Source organism: Pipra filicauda, unplaced genomic scaffold, assembly GCF_003945595.2.
Source record: "Pipra filicauda isolate LSUMZ 115617 unplaced genomic scaffold, ASM394559v2 scaffold297_size1274073_pilon, whole genome shotgun sequence".
In the NCBI taxonomy this organism is placed as follows: Eukaryota; Metazoa; Chordata; class Aves; order Passeriformes; family Pipridae; genus Pipra; species Pipra filicauda.
The window spans coordinates 37,617-54,036 of record NW_024104417.1 but is presented as its reverse complement, the minus strand read 5'-3'; the positions used below and the strand labels follow the sequence as shown (position 1 = coordinate 54,036).

General features: G+C 38.9%; 1 protein-coding gene across 2 annotated transcripts; it reads right to left on the bottom strand.

The window, feature by feature from the left end:
* Window positions 1-3,753: 3,753 nt before the first annotated feature.
* OTULIN (OTU deubiquitinase with linear linkage specificity) lies at window positions 3,754-16,047 on the bottom strand. 2 transcript variants are annotated; one of them, XM_027738987.2, is made up of 8 exons: window positions 15,936-16,047; window positions 14,081-14,401; window positions 12,466-12,539; window positions 11,593-11,687; window positions 10,235-10,378; window positions 7,897-8,022; window positions 6,605-6,874; window positions 3,754-5,321 (listed from the first exon to the last, which is right to left on the bottom strand). In XM_027738987.2, the coding sequence occupies exons 1-8, from the start codon at window positions 16,040-16,042 to the stop codon at window positions 5,127-5,129; spliced, it is 1,332 nt and encodes a 443-aa protein (XP_027594788.2). In that variant the 5' UTR covers window positions 16,043-16,047; the 3' UTR covers window positions 3,754-5,126. The 2 variants fall into 2 exon arrangements, with proteins under 2 accessions (XP_027594788.2, XP_027594789.2); XM_027738988.2 differs by having other exon boundaries at window positions 14,081-14,397; window positions 15,936-16,037.
* Between the last annotated feature and the right edge of the window lie 373 nt (window positions 16,048-16,420).

Sequence of the window (16,420 nt, the reverse complement as noted above, 5' to 3'; positions counted from 1 at the left end):
GTGATAGAAACTTCTCTTAACTGCTGCTTGCTGGCTTCCTGAAGGGAATACAATCCTCCAAAATGCAAGTGCACTCACGATGCAGTTCATTACACCCTGACACAGCAGTTGAACCTTGGCAGCAAGAGAGAAACCTGCCTACAAGGGGCAAGAAGCAGGCTCTCACTCAGGTTCTTACTTTCAGCTCTTTAAGCAAAACACCCAGATCTTCTGCTTTAAAACAAAGGCCAAAATGTTTGCAATACTGAAAAAAACCCCAAGAAGGGGGCTCTGGAAAGAGTTTGAGTGAAATGGCCACACTTCACAGGTTTATGGCCCGTTCTGTACATGCTTCTTGCTCAACATAATTTATCATTTCTCTTACATTTCATGCAAAGCCAAAAAAATCTTATGATGCAGAAAACATTCAGACACATGAAACAGTAACAGTCCAGCAAGTGGTCCATCTCTAAATATATAGCCTATTATAGTTACATCCTGTAGTCTACCGATGCACTGTTTTACACTGAATACATCTTTCAGCTAGAAATAATTTTTGTCATCTCAGCAATTCAGTAACAATAGTATAGGTAGCTATAGAAGGTTATTATCATGTTTATTCTGTTTTTTTTAGGCACATTAAATCTTTATAAACACCTATGGCTGGAATTGGTTTTTTCCACTCTATAATAAGGACAGTAAAAACAGAATATGCTTTGTGCACCTGTAAATGTCTGGAAACCAACAGGTTTATAAATTTTGAAAGTTATTTACTCTTGGACAATTTGACAATCCAACCTCACCACTTCTCACCATACATCATTTTTGACACTATATAGCCTTGTGTTTTTGAAGAGAGAGTAAATTATCCTAGAAACACTGCTCAGAATTCATGAGCATGTCTCAGATTCTAACTTTTACAGAATTAAAGATTTGGATGCATACAAACCAAGACCAGATACTTCAGGAACCAAAGAGAGGACTTGGTACAAATGTCAATCCCTACCAGCAGATTCTTATTCAAGGTATAAAACAGATGAACTTCTTGATATTCAAAAAGATGAACATGAAAAGGAATGAAAATTCTCAAATTTCTTACCACTTAATTTCACAGTGTTCCACACATTTTTAAAACGTCTTTCATCTACCTATGCATTATTAATTTTAACTAATATATTGTGTTATGCAGGTCTATAAAGGTAAAGCTGATGCTGCTAAACCGTGGTCTTCTGAGATGACTAGATCACAAGGCAAAAAGCATTTTAGTCACACCGCACTTCCTAAGCACGATCGGTATTTATGTACCGTCACTGCGCCTTGCGTTTGCTGGAGCACCAAGGTGAAAGGGCAAGTCAGCAGATGCCCTCGCTATGCCCTGGGAAGGGAGGGAAGGGCGGGCTCCGGATGCCACCAGCTGGGCAGCAGGGAGTCTGAGCTGTCCCCTGGCCTGCAGTGACACCTGGCGGCACACAGGGAGAGGAGGGGAGGGCGAGCTCCCCCCGCGGGGGTCAGAGGGCCTCCAGGGCTCCTCTGCAGAGCCACTCAGGGACCGGGGCCAGTTGTAGGCTATAGAGGAACACTTCCAGCGAATGGTCTGTGAAATGCCACAAGACTGTTTCAGAAGGACAGTACTAGTTTCATCATTAATGTAGCCTTTTTTTTTTTTTTGAATTTGTGTGGGTGCACAACAGATCTAACAAGGGCAGTGTCTGAATTCTGTCCCATCCTGGCAAGCCACAAACACTTGAAGAATCATCTGATTCTAGAAAGGTAAAAGAGATGGGGGGGGGGAAGTACCTACTCTGTTCAGCCTATGTAATAACATAATTTCAATAAAATGAGTTTTTTTCAATTAAAAAAAAATTGTATTTGTCAGACTGAAAGCTTGACACTGAAGAGCATGTGCAGAGAGGCCAGCTACTCCAACACCTGCAGCAGCCACTGCTGCAATAGCCCAAAGGCAATATACCATGTCAAAGACCTGGTGCACAGGTGTCTAAAATCACCACCCCAAACCCCACAATTCCAAAAAGGGGGAAACTGGGCAAAGAATCCTCTGCAGGAGTCAGCTGGTGATCACATTCAGTACACCTCTCCTTCCCAGCATGCCACAGCATTCTCCCAACATCCCTGACAAAACAATTTTTAGTCAGTACTGACTAGTTCTTTGATGCCTCAGTACATTTCGGGGTGGTTTTTTGCCATCCCATTGACTTAAATAGAAGCTATTAATAGAAGTAAAAGAACTCATCAGCACCTATCCAGAAATGAGTGCTCTGGGGAAAAGGGACTAGAGAGCCACCTTCCTTGAGAGGCCTGTACCATGCTGAACCTTCCCTGCTTCGCTTTCAGCTCTGTGGAATTAACATTTCCATTTCTGAGAGCTTAAAGTTCTCCTCAAAAAATTTATAAATGGACATATTCTTTGAATCTATCTGGCTTGAAGCACGTTAGTCAATGTCACAGCAAAAATATTCATTGCAGGAAGCTTCCAGAACATGCCACCCGTCATCTTCCACCATTACCAAAAAAGGGAGCATTCATGAAGTACATTTGGCCCTCTTCAGACATTCTTGGGCCTATCCTGCCAGCTAGTGTACTGGGAAAACAAATGGCAATTATGTCCAGAAGAAAACAAGATGCAGGGGCTACACAACCGACACTATTATATACGAGGGATGCGAGATGACAAATTGAGCCCTGCACCTGATGTGCAAAGCAAGAGCTCCTTATCACCCCTTCACTTAACACCTACAACGGGATGTATGACCATGTCCACCATTCGTATGAGATAAAAGTTCTCACTTTGCTCTCCACTCTCGTTCACTAGTTTTTGATGAGAGGGCTGTTGCTGCCACACAAAAAGAAACTTGGCCAAGATTTAGTCAAGCTTTGACTCAACTATCTGAATAAAGTCACAGTCCTGAACCAAATACACCAGGTCCTGGAGTGAGCTCCCACAAAACACCATATCAGGCTTCCCAGAGCTATACTCAGTCTGAGCTTTGCTAAATTGCTGCTGCAGCACCACTTCAGCACATCTCTCTGCCAACAGCCAAATATTCCCACATGGTACAGCAATGCAACTTCTCCTTTCCTTCACACAACGAACTTCTGCTGTACTCTTCCACCAAAGGAAAGGAAGCTGAAGGATAAGTATCCATTAACTTGATAACATGCTTCTTACTAAGAAACAAAATAAAGACAAAATAAAAGCTCTGCGTAGACAGCAACAGTTTTTAGTGAAAAATACACACTACATGTGACTTAAGTATCTTGTACCCCATCCTGCCTTCCGAGTTCAAGATACAAGTCAATTATGTGAATTGTTTTCATACCTAATGGCTGCAAACTTGGCCTCTAAAAAGCCTCTGCTTTGGAGCTTTTGTCATACTTTCAGAGCCACTGCCCTCAATGTGTGACAACATGGCCTTTTTCAAAGAGGTGTTAAATTTTAATCTCAAGAATATATCACAATTAGATAATTTCAGTTATTTAAATGATAACTTCAACTTTTTTATCAGGGTTAAGTGAGTTGCAAAAGCTGATTTATTTTTCTTTCCTCTTCAGCTTTTCTTGGACAACAGCAATTCAGGGAATTATTTGCTTTTGCTGCCCATGTACAAGCAGCAAAGCCAATAATTACTTCTTTTACATAGGTTAGTATGCTTTGCAGTGTTCAAGAACAAACTAACTTTTTAACATGGATTTCAAAATGAAGACATCAAAAATATAAAGCAAGACAGAGAACGGGCCATAAAACAAGAAACAAAATACTGCCAGATTAATTTATTAAGTTTATTTCTATTCCCTTGTAGCTCCCAGAAATGTTCAGTAACAAACTAGTTGTTTTAAAAGGCAAAGACAACATGACAAATATAACACTGAGTACATGATAAATCTCATTAACTTGTGTATAAAACACATTTTAGAACATAGTGAATACATCTTCTCATTGTGTAATTACCTTTCACAATAATAGTTAAATTAATTTCACGTAGAACAAAGCAGAAAACTTTTGCACACCATCTCCTCCAGAATATTCAAATGAATAGTTTTTATCATCTTATCCTGTTTATACAAGGCGGCCTTCTAAGAGAAGCCAAGTGAACTGCCTATGACCAGCATTTCAGTTAAATCAGCTTTCACTCTCTTGTTTCAAGAGTCCTCTGTAGGGCATATTTCCACTTTAACCTAAAAGCTGAATGCTTCATTATTTAATGATTTTTAAAGGTTTTTTTAGCACTCCCAGCATCTGATACATGCTGTACTCTTTCAGTTTAAAGCATAATGAATAATTGTAAGCAGAAAGAGAACCTCCCACATCTCCACTCTTGGGAGGAGTAAGCTGCACCAGAAGTTTATTTCCATCTACTGCACTCCCTGGACAAATTAAAATCCTCATGATCTCCACAGCAGCTGCCAGTGAGGTTTAACATTACTGGAACAATAATGTGAACAGACATGGAAGTTGACAGGCATGTGGTTATCTCTTATCAGCTATCACAACTTGAGCAGGAATTCTGTGACCCACTATTAAACTTTTATACTCCTTTATTACATTTGCCATGTTCCTCTCCAGGGGTTGTCTGTTACACTGAAAATGAGTGTAAACAGACAACTGGCTTCTAAATATGAGATGCTCATGTAGAAAAAATAAACACAAAGCATTAGAAAACTTTAAGTAACATCTCTCTTATAGCATAAATCGTGGCAGGCATTAAATTCCAACTGCAAAAGAATTATACTCCTTCCCAAGATCCAAGATTTCTATAATTGCTTCTAAGCACCATTAAAAATACCAGCCAGGACATTACCTCCTTACTTTCTTACCCCAGAGCCTCACTAGCCTTCTTAAAAGAAATAAATCTATAGTTTTTTCAAAGTAAGCCCTCAAAAAAAAAAAAAAAGACTACAGAAGTTACTTTTCCTTTTTCCTTTCTAAATGGACAATAAAAGCCATGCTTGCGAAACATTTACTGTTTAAGATAATACCTATTTGATATTTCTTTTCAGACGTCAACTTCCAAAACACAGATTTCAAGTTGTTGTAGATTTAATAGTGTGGATTTTGTCACTGTCCCATTTCAAAATAGCCCTGGAAACCTCAATAAGCAGCACATATTTGTCTGCCAAAAATCACTTGTTTATAGCATTGTCTCTTGGCACATTCTGACTGGAATATTATAATGTCTGTCATCTTCAGTTATGAGAGTCACCACAGGCCAATCCTCCTCCGGGTCATTGGGATAAAGTGTGATGAATTCATCAGTGCTATATTTATAGAGCCGATACACTTGGATGGTATACTGCAGAGCATAAGCAAGAAGAAACATTTCCACCTACGTTGCAAAAAAACAAATATATGTGTAAAATTAAACATACTTTTTACAAGATTTTTCTCATAAAACTACAAAAGTAATACCTATCAGATGTAATTTTTCAAAGAAAAAATTATGAAGTGAGAATGCATTCACATGAACATCTCTACTTCAGTATCTCAATCATATATCTCTATGATAACATGCACTTAACATGAAGCTCTTCAGACCCACAGTGGCATAGTAGGATATTAATCCTAAAGAAAGCTACTTTACACAGAGAATCCGAACTTCCCTTCCACCACAAAAAAGCAGGAAAGACGTTCTCTTGTATCAGTACTCATCCTATTAATTCACTAAACCAAGGAACAGCAGGTTTCAAGCAATGATCATTTCACTCTTAGAGGATACTCTGAACTCTCCAGCCAAATAAAAAGTAAATGGAAAGCCCTTACAACCTGTTGACAGGAGAAGGAATTCAGAGAAAGAAGCTGAAAAAAATCTTCTATCTTGTCTACTACAGTAGCAAGCATACCCTGTTCTAAATAATAATTTACAAAGAATATTGCTGAAATAAACAAATCTAGTCAGCACAAAAACAGGTGATATAACTTCTTGAATAAACTGAGCACCAAAAAAGTCACCAATGAATCACTTAATTTAAGAGTAGCAGCAAACTGTCTCATCTATACTATAGTTGTCAGATTTTTAAGACAATAAACAGAAACAAAACATAATACTTCCATGCTTCTACTGTCTATAATTAAGTAGTGAATTTAAGTGCAGTATCCCACTTGCAAAGTATTCAATGGGATTTTTTTAAAACGGATGTTTCTAAAATCTTTCAGACTATTCAGCTTATTAACTACTGCACTTTGTTTTTTTTTTGTGATATGTGTACCATTTATGCCACGTATAACATTAATTGTCATTAGCTTATCAGAATTCACCACATATATGTGCTACATGTGATCTTCTCTTCATAATTTCAATATCAGCTTTTATGATGATATTTTTAAAAAAGCTAACAGTTAAAAGATTCATACAAGTGTTCTATTAACAGAAAACCCTATTTCCAAAGAATGGTACCTGTCACCTGCCAGACAAAATCCAGCATTTAAAAGGAGGGTCTCTACCAACCCTCACTACAAGCAAGCAGTTCTAATATACTGTTCCCAACAAAAGACCAGACACTACACCATTCCATTTAGCCAGCCCAACAAAAGCTGGATGATTTCTTAAACCACTTGAAACTAAAATGTTCAAAACAGGAAAATAACACTATGAGAACAATCTCTCCTTACTTGTTCAAGGCCTCCAGTGTGACCAATATGATTCAAGTGATTATGCATTAGCTGACAAGGGTTGCTAGATGTATCCCGTGCAAACAGTAACCAGGAGAAGACAGGCACTCTCCTTCCATTTTTATCATCGTTGTATAATTCAATTGCAGTATTAAGCATCAAAAACTTCAGTGCTTCATAGAGACTGTATTCCTCCTCTTCATTTTTAAACAATTTATCACAAGCTTCTTGTTTTTCAATGGGATCCTTGATTTCACTTATATTCCTCCACTAAAAAAAAACAAACCATCACACAACAAATTAATAGCCGTCACCGTGCAAGAGCTGCAAAAAGCACTTGTGATTTGTCAGATGCTCAGTACAGGCACTCAGAATTTAATTTACAAAGGGCTTTGTGCCTTTTTAGAAACAAACAAGAATATTTCCACAATTGTAGCCTTATCAAGGTCAGGCTCAGTTAGTCTGATTTTGTTTTAATTGGTCCTTAAGCAAAGTAAAAGGAGGGTATGCTGGAAATTGTTGCAAGATGGCAGAAAAAATACCGTCATGGGACAATAAGTAGTAAGATAATGGCCTTTTTGTTTCTGTACCATAAATCGTACATAATTAATATTCTTTATATTTCTGTTACTCAGAATACGTATTTCAGTCCAGCCCTCAAACTGCTTGAATGCAGCCTTTAAAATACTCTTAAAAACCTTCATAAAAAGACAATATGCATTCACAGTAAGACAGGAACAGCTGAAATTTTATCAATAGGTTCCAGAGTTCCTAGAGGGAGAAGGCATGGGGCTAGGTAATACAGAATCAACACTGAAAGGGCACAACCATGTTCCTGTCACGCTAACCTAGAATAAAAGCATATAAAAATGGAAGAAAACCTACTCCTTTGATATTACCTCAGTTTTGTTCTGTATTTTTCTTTCCTTGACCTGTTCTAGATAGCAACAGGATTTATCCATAGTATATATCATTCCTTCAAATAAATACAAGAAATAATAGAGGCAAAAAGTTACTCTGATACATTGATTTCTTCATTGAAACCTGTCTTACAGTTTTCTGCAGAGCTGCTTGCACATTATTTCCAGCATCGGGCTATCGCAAGCAGTGAAAGATCACACATCTCTCACATATCTGAACAGACATTCTTCACTTGACTTTTTTGCAGTATACATACAGAAAAGTGACTTTCACTCCTGAAAGCATCCTTATGCTAAATTCACCACATTCAAAAATCTCTGACATTTTTTTTATTTGTAAATGACCAAGAATAAAAAAAATACTTTTCCAACCTTTTTCCTTAGAAGTATTAAATATTCTTTAATTTCATCACTTATTTCTCCCATCTTCTTGCCCAGTTTCTGTTTTAGCTGCCACTGCTTGATCCAGTCATACTTGTTCAGCAAGTTTTCAGGAAGCTGGAAGTTGAGGGAAGGGAGCTTAAGTCAAAAGTCTGGAAAGGGAAAGCCACTAACTTGCATATTTTACTTTTTTTCTAAAATTTTGCACCTTAAAACAATCCCTTATATGTTCTTTTGAACAGATGTCACAGTAAGATGATCATAACCAAACACAACTGTCTCTTTATATTTTTTGGGTAACAGTCAGAATATTGGTCTATTACTATTTACAGATCAACAAAACACCTAAGCACTGGAAAAATTAATCACCAAGTTACTCGTGCCTTTTTTTAATTTTTTTTAATTAAAACAACCTCCCACCAGGACATAGATGACAGCAACTGTGTTTCAAAGTGTCCCTAAACCAGCAGAAGAGACGACGACGTCCACCACATAATCCAGAAGTCTTGGTGGACTGCAAACTACTTTGTCCAGGACACACAAATTACATTTCCTTTTCAGAGAGCATAATTCAAGCACTCTATGACAGGTTTTTTATTAAAGAAGAAAACAACCTGGGAATTAGTTGATGCATTAGATCATGTTTTAGCCTCAGAACTGCCTCGTGAGCTACACCTGTTAAGAGCTTTTACACTTCTCTTTAAGGACATCCTAGCAATTGCACGTCCAGTTTTTTTTTATCCTCATCTATTAACCCCTTCTACCACTAGAACTGGAAGACCACCTTGCATCTCACAATGAATTAAATATTTGGCTAGAGCAACACACATGCCATCAGCCATTACCAGCCAGTTTTCATTTTATCAGGATTCCAAATATGTGGCAACCAAATATGTGCCAGATACACACAGATCTTCCCCCTCCAGCCTGGCATCCTATGCTAACAGGACACATAAAACAAAGTAATCAAAAATTATGTGCCAGTAACTTTTACAACTAGAAATGTGCATGTAAACACCATTTAAAATTAAAAACAACAAAACACCAAAAACTGACAAATTTGTACTACCAGCTATATGCTGGCAATACTGTACTTGTCACTACACGCATTTATCCTACATGCCTTCTGCTTTGCTGCATAGTACTTTACCATTTCAGTCAGCTGGGTTTGTAGTTGTGCCTTTTGTAAAAAATGTTAATTATCATATGACACATTTTCCTCTATGAACCAGCAGGAAGAAAAAAAGATGAATATCATTAAAAACTGTAAAGTACGCCATTTTTAAAAAAAGTTTGCGCACTCTTTAAGAGAGCACTGGGAAACTATGTTCTTTAATGTGATAACGTGGGAATGGTTGTCAGCTGAGAAATGTGTTTTTTTATAAAAAAAGAAACCATTTCGCAATGTACTTACTGCTACAGTAAAACATTCATAGAACTAATTTTACCAGTAATTACAAAAACATATCAGGAGATGTTTAATTAACAACGATAGAGACCACAATGAGAAATTTTAAAATGGCCTCTGAAGTTATACAGAAAAATAGCGAGAGCAGTGTGATTCTACCTGGACTGCTACACAGTCTGCATCAGGCATTCACCATTTACACTCCCAGCAGCATCCTGACAAGTGGAACCTTACTCTTCTGAGGTGTGTCACTCTTGTGTAGGCAGCTTCTCACTTGTTTCTTCCATGTTCACCAATACCACCAAACGGACTTTGCCACCACAAGACAAATTCTGCAATATTCTTCTTCTGCTCTTAGGAAGACACCTTGCTTTGCTTGCACATCAGTGCTCCATAAGAACTGTTCTTCATGTCAGGGTGGAGTTGCTCTTAAGCTTATTTTAAGTAACATTTAAGACACAGGTAATTACACGCATTCTGAAAAGCCTACAGCACCCAATTTACTATTCCACTTCCTAGAAAAACCATGTATGGCACACATGATAATTTTGAAGACAGGGATTTCTCAAATGTTACAATAATTGTCTATATTTTTTGTTATTACCAGCTATCTTGTGGAAAATCTCTTACTGCCATATTATGCAGTAAGAAGAAACCAAGAGAGCAAGATGAAGACAGACAAGTTACGTTACAGTCAGCACTACAGTAACATTTATATACATTACAAATTGGAAACTAAGGGCAGCTGGACTCAATTCCAAGGTGAAAGAATCACTGTGCACAAACAATATTGGATACTAAAACTTCTCAGTTCAAAGGATATTGAAAAGTGAGCGTAACAGAGAAACGAGATCATAAAATCACCAAACAGGTGAGAACAAATATTCCTCTACTGGAAGAAGATCAGAGTTTGAGACATACCATAGTCAAATCCTCACTCTGCAGCCAGCCTGGTAACTGGGTAGCTTGGCTTAATGCCTGGAAAAGAGTTGCTCTGAAAGCACAATAGTTATCACCTCGTATTCTTCGTATAGATGCAAACTTCTGAGCAACTGCTTCATATCCCTAAAAAACACAAACCCAAATAATGTGAAAGCATTAATAAAACACTTTAAGTTCACACATTGTAGCATAAAAAATATTGGAATATTCGCATCCAAATAACTAATGCTATTTTCAAAAAAAAAAAAACCAAATTTGACCCACCACCCATTTTGGAAGTTCAAATGCTTTTATGTCACAAATTATGCTTCGGAAAAAACCCCACTTCCCTAGTTCTGTTGAAAAACAAACAAGAAACCAAAGAAATCTAAGTAGATAATTGGTTGAGGTATTTGTTTGATGACAGAATATGAACATCATTGAAATATGGGTAGCTAACTCACCTAGGTTTCAAAAAAAAACCCATATAAACACACACACAAGGCTACCTATCATGTTTACAAGAAGTATCAGAAATAGTTAATGCTACTTACCCAACACATGTCACATGTAACTTGCTTCTGCCTCAGGGAACATTTGTGTTTACACTGAAATATCTTGACACTTGCCTCAGCCCATTTGTTCCCTCCCTGCTGTTCCCATACACACAGTTTTAGCAGAAGCCACAATGTTGAAATGAAACTTCCAAAGCTCAACATGTCTCCCCAGCTAACCCAGCAAGAGCCAATACTCTGTGTTGTCTGTATTTCTTAGTAATCTCTTGAAGGTGGCATCTTTTTATTTATTTATTTATTTATTATGTTTACTCATACATATCACTAAATTTTCAAACAACAAAACAACTTTGCTTTATTTTCTACTACTCTAGCTCAAGATTAATATAAGAACACTAGTTCAAAAACTGGAAAAAAAAAATTCAAGAAAAATTTAAGAAAACCCATGCCTACTCATTAAAGCTCCCCACCTTAAAAATCATGCAATTCATCAACTTTGGTTATTTGCTTTCTGTCCAAAAATTTGGTAATCTGCTCTGCATTTCAACAGTCCACAAAATTAGCATTTCATGACAATAAACAAAATATAAAACTTCAACTGAAAACAGTAAAGAAGAACAGTATTAATCAAATCCCTACACTATCAGCAAGCAGCCTTACTAAAAACACATTTGGAATGAGTGCAAAAAGCATCTTCCAGTTATCAGCCACTTCTAAGACCTGACGATGTAAAACACTGCTACTGCATTTCCTGTCTTAAAGATTGATCCCATAGGAAATCACCTAGCAAACATACAAATGAAAAAAAAGCCTAATGAAATTCAACAAAAATAGAACTGCTACCTTTCTCATCCTTTTTGCTACTGGTGTGTTTCCTCTCCATTCTTTTCTGCAATACTCCATGATGTCCATTTCAGGTGAAACACTTAGTTTATATTCTGTCAAAATAGAATACGTAACATTATACAAAAAACAGAACAAGGTAGAAAGTGTGTCAAATTTCTAAATACACTATCACTTTAAAATAATCTTAGTGCCAAACAAAACTGGCAGAACAACTTACAGCTACTAATTATTAGCATGGGAGGGGAAAAAAACAGCTTGCTCTGAAAATTACACGTGAAGAAAAACAATTTTTTTGCCTCCAACAAAACAGAACACTCTGGTCCTCTCTTCTGCAAATATTGTAGAAATTAGTGAAGTACTCTTCATTTTCTTAGCAAGCAGAAAAATATTTCACAAAACTTTCTCTCTTCAGAAAGCAGCCAAACTATCAGGGAAAATAGTGACAGATCTTTCTGAATAAGTCAGTGACAACAATAGAAAGAAGAAATACAGTTTTGTCTCGGAATCCCAACAGCTTTCATTTCAAAACATATAGCACTAAGGTTAACAAGGCATCAAAGCAACAGATGCTGAACCGGTAATTTTCAAGCACAACATTTACTTGTAATATAGGCTGTGACTGCTTTTCAAAGAATTAACATTCTCTTGTCAGATAACTACATAAACACAGAAATAATACACTAAAACCAACTAATTTTACATTAAATTGATCTTTTTGTGTATTAAACTGTACAATGTACTCAGTCATGATAAGTAACTTCTATTGCACACAGACATCTGCGCACAGAAGTCCTTGGAAATGAGGGTGTCAAAACATCACAAATTAGTGCTACAGTGAACTGCAGCACTTCACACAAAGTTCAATTGTACCTGAAGAGTTTGCCTCACGAAGTAGTATTTTCTCTCTTTCTATTTCTTCTGCATCACGATACATATCCTCCTCGCTGCAATAAAAATTAACATGTAACAGCACAAATCTTACACTCTTTTTCAACCTTTTTACAACTCAGGCAAGTACTGCAGTCTTTCTACAACTATTTTTTAACTGAATTTGCTTTCCATCTTACACATTTTCATAGAAGCAACATTAGCTCTCAAATGAATTTGCAAAAGACACAAGCCAACATGCCTTTTTGCTGCATATATGAGTAACACCACCTATGCATGCAACTAAGAACCCATTACTCAACAGAGCTTTGTATCTACACACCACTGGGACTGAGCAACCTGCCCAGTAGTGAGCAGAACTCGACAGAATATGATGAAAAGTAATGAACTATCTGCAGCTGGTTTGAATGTTACTAAGTCAAAGAAGTTCTAACATGATCCAAACTGCAGCATACAGGATAGCCGAAATCCAGACAAACATTTGAAGGTACGTTGTCTTAAGAATCAAATATCTCCATTTGAGCCTACAGACATTCTGAAGCCAAGTTATGACCATCAGGGAGGAAATGGTGGCCTACAAGACTATTGTTTCTATGTATAGCTTAGCATTAACACAAAGAGATCTCACAGCTTGGATGTGAACGTTACTGAGAAAAATAAGGCCCATGCAATGGTCAAAAAACTGCCTGTAAATTGCACATTCAAAAACATGAATCTTTAAACATGATTCTAAGTGTCATTTATCATATAATTACATCTAGCAAATAAACTTTCAAAAAATAATCAGTTTCGCAGTTAAAATACTTCAAAAAAACATACACCACCAAACTTATTAGTATCATTTAGGTTTATCACTAAAAAAAACTTACACTTAAAGTCTGTATTTTGAAGAAAGCACATGTGCAGAAAAAGCTATCAGGTTTTTATTTATTGCCCACCACTACCAGTAGCTTCTACTCTACTACTCAGAAACCCCAAATACAGTGTGCTTGTAAAAGACCAGGAAGAAATTAAGGCAGTGACCCTGCCCCATCCCCTTACACTACTAAGAGAGGAAGACTGCAAGAAAGGGTTTAATGCAGAAAGCTGGATACACTGCTAAATGATGGCACTGTATTTCTGTTTCTTTATGTCCAAACCAGCTTACTCAAATCATTTGCATATATTTCCCATGAGAAGAAAAAAAATGTTCAGTATAAAGACCAATATAGGTTAATAGCAGGAAACTCATCTACTATGCTGTCATATCAAACCACAGTTTAGTTTTTACTCAAGTGCTCAAGTAACTGCTTGAAATCTCTTCTGTAACAATACTAAATAATTATCAATTAAAAGAGAAACAATAGATATGGGAGATACTAAACACACTACTCCACAGTTATTCCATTAGATGGAGAAAGAAGCCACTAATAAACTACAAAAATAAACAAAAATTTATCTAAAGGGTGAAGGTGGCCTTCAAATTTTAAGATGTGACATTTAGACCTATCTCACTAAACCATTAACTAATTTTCCCAAGAAATTTACCTTCGTGAACTGAGAGTACCCCTCCCTTTCTACAAAAAAACTATTAATATATTAAAAAAAAAATCCTCACCTTTCCTCAGGTGACTCCACTGCTGAACAGTAGCTAGATGCAGGTAGATACAGTTCACAGTTTCTAGCTTCATCCTGATCTGTCACAAGTGATTTAATAATTTCTGTCTTCTCAGGTCTCCCACTACTTCTGTATACATAGTCTTTACTTATTTCTGATGTAGTTTGCTCTTTCTGGTCTGTAGCCGCATTTGCCGAACCAAGTTCCTCAGAAGCAACACCAACTTCCTTTTTATGCTTCATCAGCTGTGTGGGAACACTCTGCTCTGCAGCTGCAGAAAGGCCGGTTGGTTCTGTCATCCACCCTTGAAAATTATCCTGTCTTTGAAGAATGGAGAAATATATGAAGAGCAGCTCTCACAGAAGAACAAAAGCACATGCTTTAGGAAAACTACAATATTTTAATAGTAATTCTAATGAGTAATTCTAAGGATTCAGAGCCTACACAAATTTTTCAAAACCAACAACTAAATTCAGAACAGTTCAGTAAAATAGGACAGCTCCCAAGCTATTTTCAAACTCATCCTACTGGCAAGTCAATTCTGCTTATTACCAAGGCTAAGCTGTGCCAGCTTCTCAAACACAACTCGCACTAGAATTAGTGCACTGACTGAACACCTGCTGCTCTCAATGTGCATTATCATCTAAAAACCTGAGGATTAAAAGAAATCCCAATGAAACAAGTTTCAGTCCTGCAAGACAAGGATTTTTACAAATGCACCTGCTGCAATGTGAAACTTCCATTGCATCAGGATTATGCTTAGTGCAAAAGTTTCCAACCTTTATGCCTTCCAATATGCATTGGAATCCATATCATATCCAATATGATGCCCAAGGTATCAAGACAAGATTTCTACGACCCATTCTAGCAAGCTCTCCAAAGGTTTTGGATGTGACCACATAGCAGATTTTCAGAGATATTTATCTTAAACTGACACATAAACCTCCCCAAAAGTTATGGGTTGCTTTGCAGTTGCTACATTCATGTTCTAGACACTTCATTGCTACCTCAGCTGGTCACCTCCGAACTCAGAATCTTAATATCCGCTCTGTACACCTTAAAACTGAACAACATATTTCCATCTCCAGGTTAAAGCCACCCATCTGCAACAAACCTTTGTTGCAACATCTGTAAACAACAGACGTTACTGCCCTTTGGCACACCAGCCCTGCTGTGTACCAAGCAGTCCTGTAGCACAGCTCAGGACTAGAGTTCATGGAACAACAGAATAGCCTGGGTTGGAAGGGACTTTAAATATCACCTAGTTGCAATCCCCCTTCTGTGGGCAGGGACACCTTCCACTAGACCAGGTTGCTCAGAGCTCCTTCCAATCTGGCCTTGAACACTTCCAAGGATGGGGCATCTACAGCTTCTGTGGACAACCTGTTCTAGTGCCTCACCTCCCCTCTTTCAGTTTGAAATCACTCCCCCTTGTCCTGTCACTACATGCCTTAAAAAGTCTCTCTCCATCTTTTTTGTAGGCTCCCTTCAGCTACTGGAAGATCGCAATTAGATCACCCCAAACTCTTCTCCAGGCTGAACAAACCCAACTCTCTTAGTCTTTCCTTACAGAAGAGGTGCTCCAGCCTTCTAATCAACTTGTTGGCTCTCCTCTGGACTCGCTCCAACAAGTCCATGTCCTTCCTGCGCTGGGGACCCCACAGCTGGATGCAGCAGAGTTAGAAAGGGGCAGCATCACCGCAGCTCGACCCGCTGGCCACGCTGCTTTACACGCAGAGTCGCACCCCACGTTCCGACTTTTCCCATCCCTGCTCCTCAGGGAAGGACGACCCAGGCATAGCGCAGCACACGGCTACCTGTGCCCGCGCCCGCACAGCCGAGGGGGAGGCCTCACCTTTCCGCCGCGCTCTGTCCCGCCCGGCACCGCTCGGGCCCGACATGGGAGCGCAGCGCTCCGCCCGCCGCCGCCGCCCGGCCCGCCCGCCGCCGCTGGCCGCTCATGCCGGAGGGGCCCCGGGCAGGGCCCGGCAGCGCCAGCCCTGGCCCCCACCCACCCACCCACCCAGCGAGTGCCCGCCCGGCTCCTGCGCCGCTCCGCAGGCGCTTCCGGGGCGCCGGCCGCCGGCATCCTGCGCTCGCGTCATCCCGCCGGAAAGGGCGGCCGCACCAGCCCGCCTCTCCCCCCTGTCCTGCTGCCGGGCAGTGGCGGAGCGCCGCGGGTGCCGAGCTCCAGCGCGGCGGCAGAGGGGAAGGTTATTGATTGCTCCTCGGGCTGCCGGGGGAGTGCAAACTCACCGACCTGAACCCACGTGAAATAAAAGGAGTTAAATGACAACCCCCAAGGTCGAAGACAATAAATAGGAGAGGGCAGAAACGAGT

Bases quoted from the DNA above. Each gene is read 5' to 3' on its own strand.
- OTULIN (XM_027738987.2), bottom strand. From the start codon at position 16,042: ATGAGCGGCCAGCGGCGGCGGGCGGGCCGGGCGGCGGCGGCGGGCGGA. The intron at 11,688-12,465 runs GTACAATTGAAC...CTATTTTGACAG, and splicing joins TCGTGAGGCAAACTCTTCAG to AATATAAACTAAGTGTTTCA. The intron at 10,379-11,592 runs GTAGCAGTTCTA...TGTGTTTTTTAG, and splicing joins TAGCAAAAAGGATGAGAAAG to GGATATGAAGCAGTTGCTCA.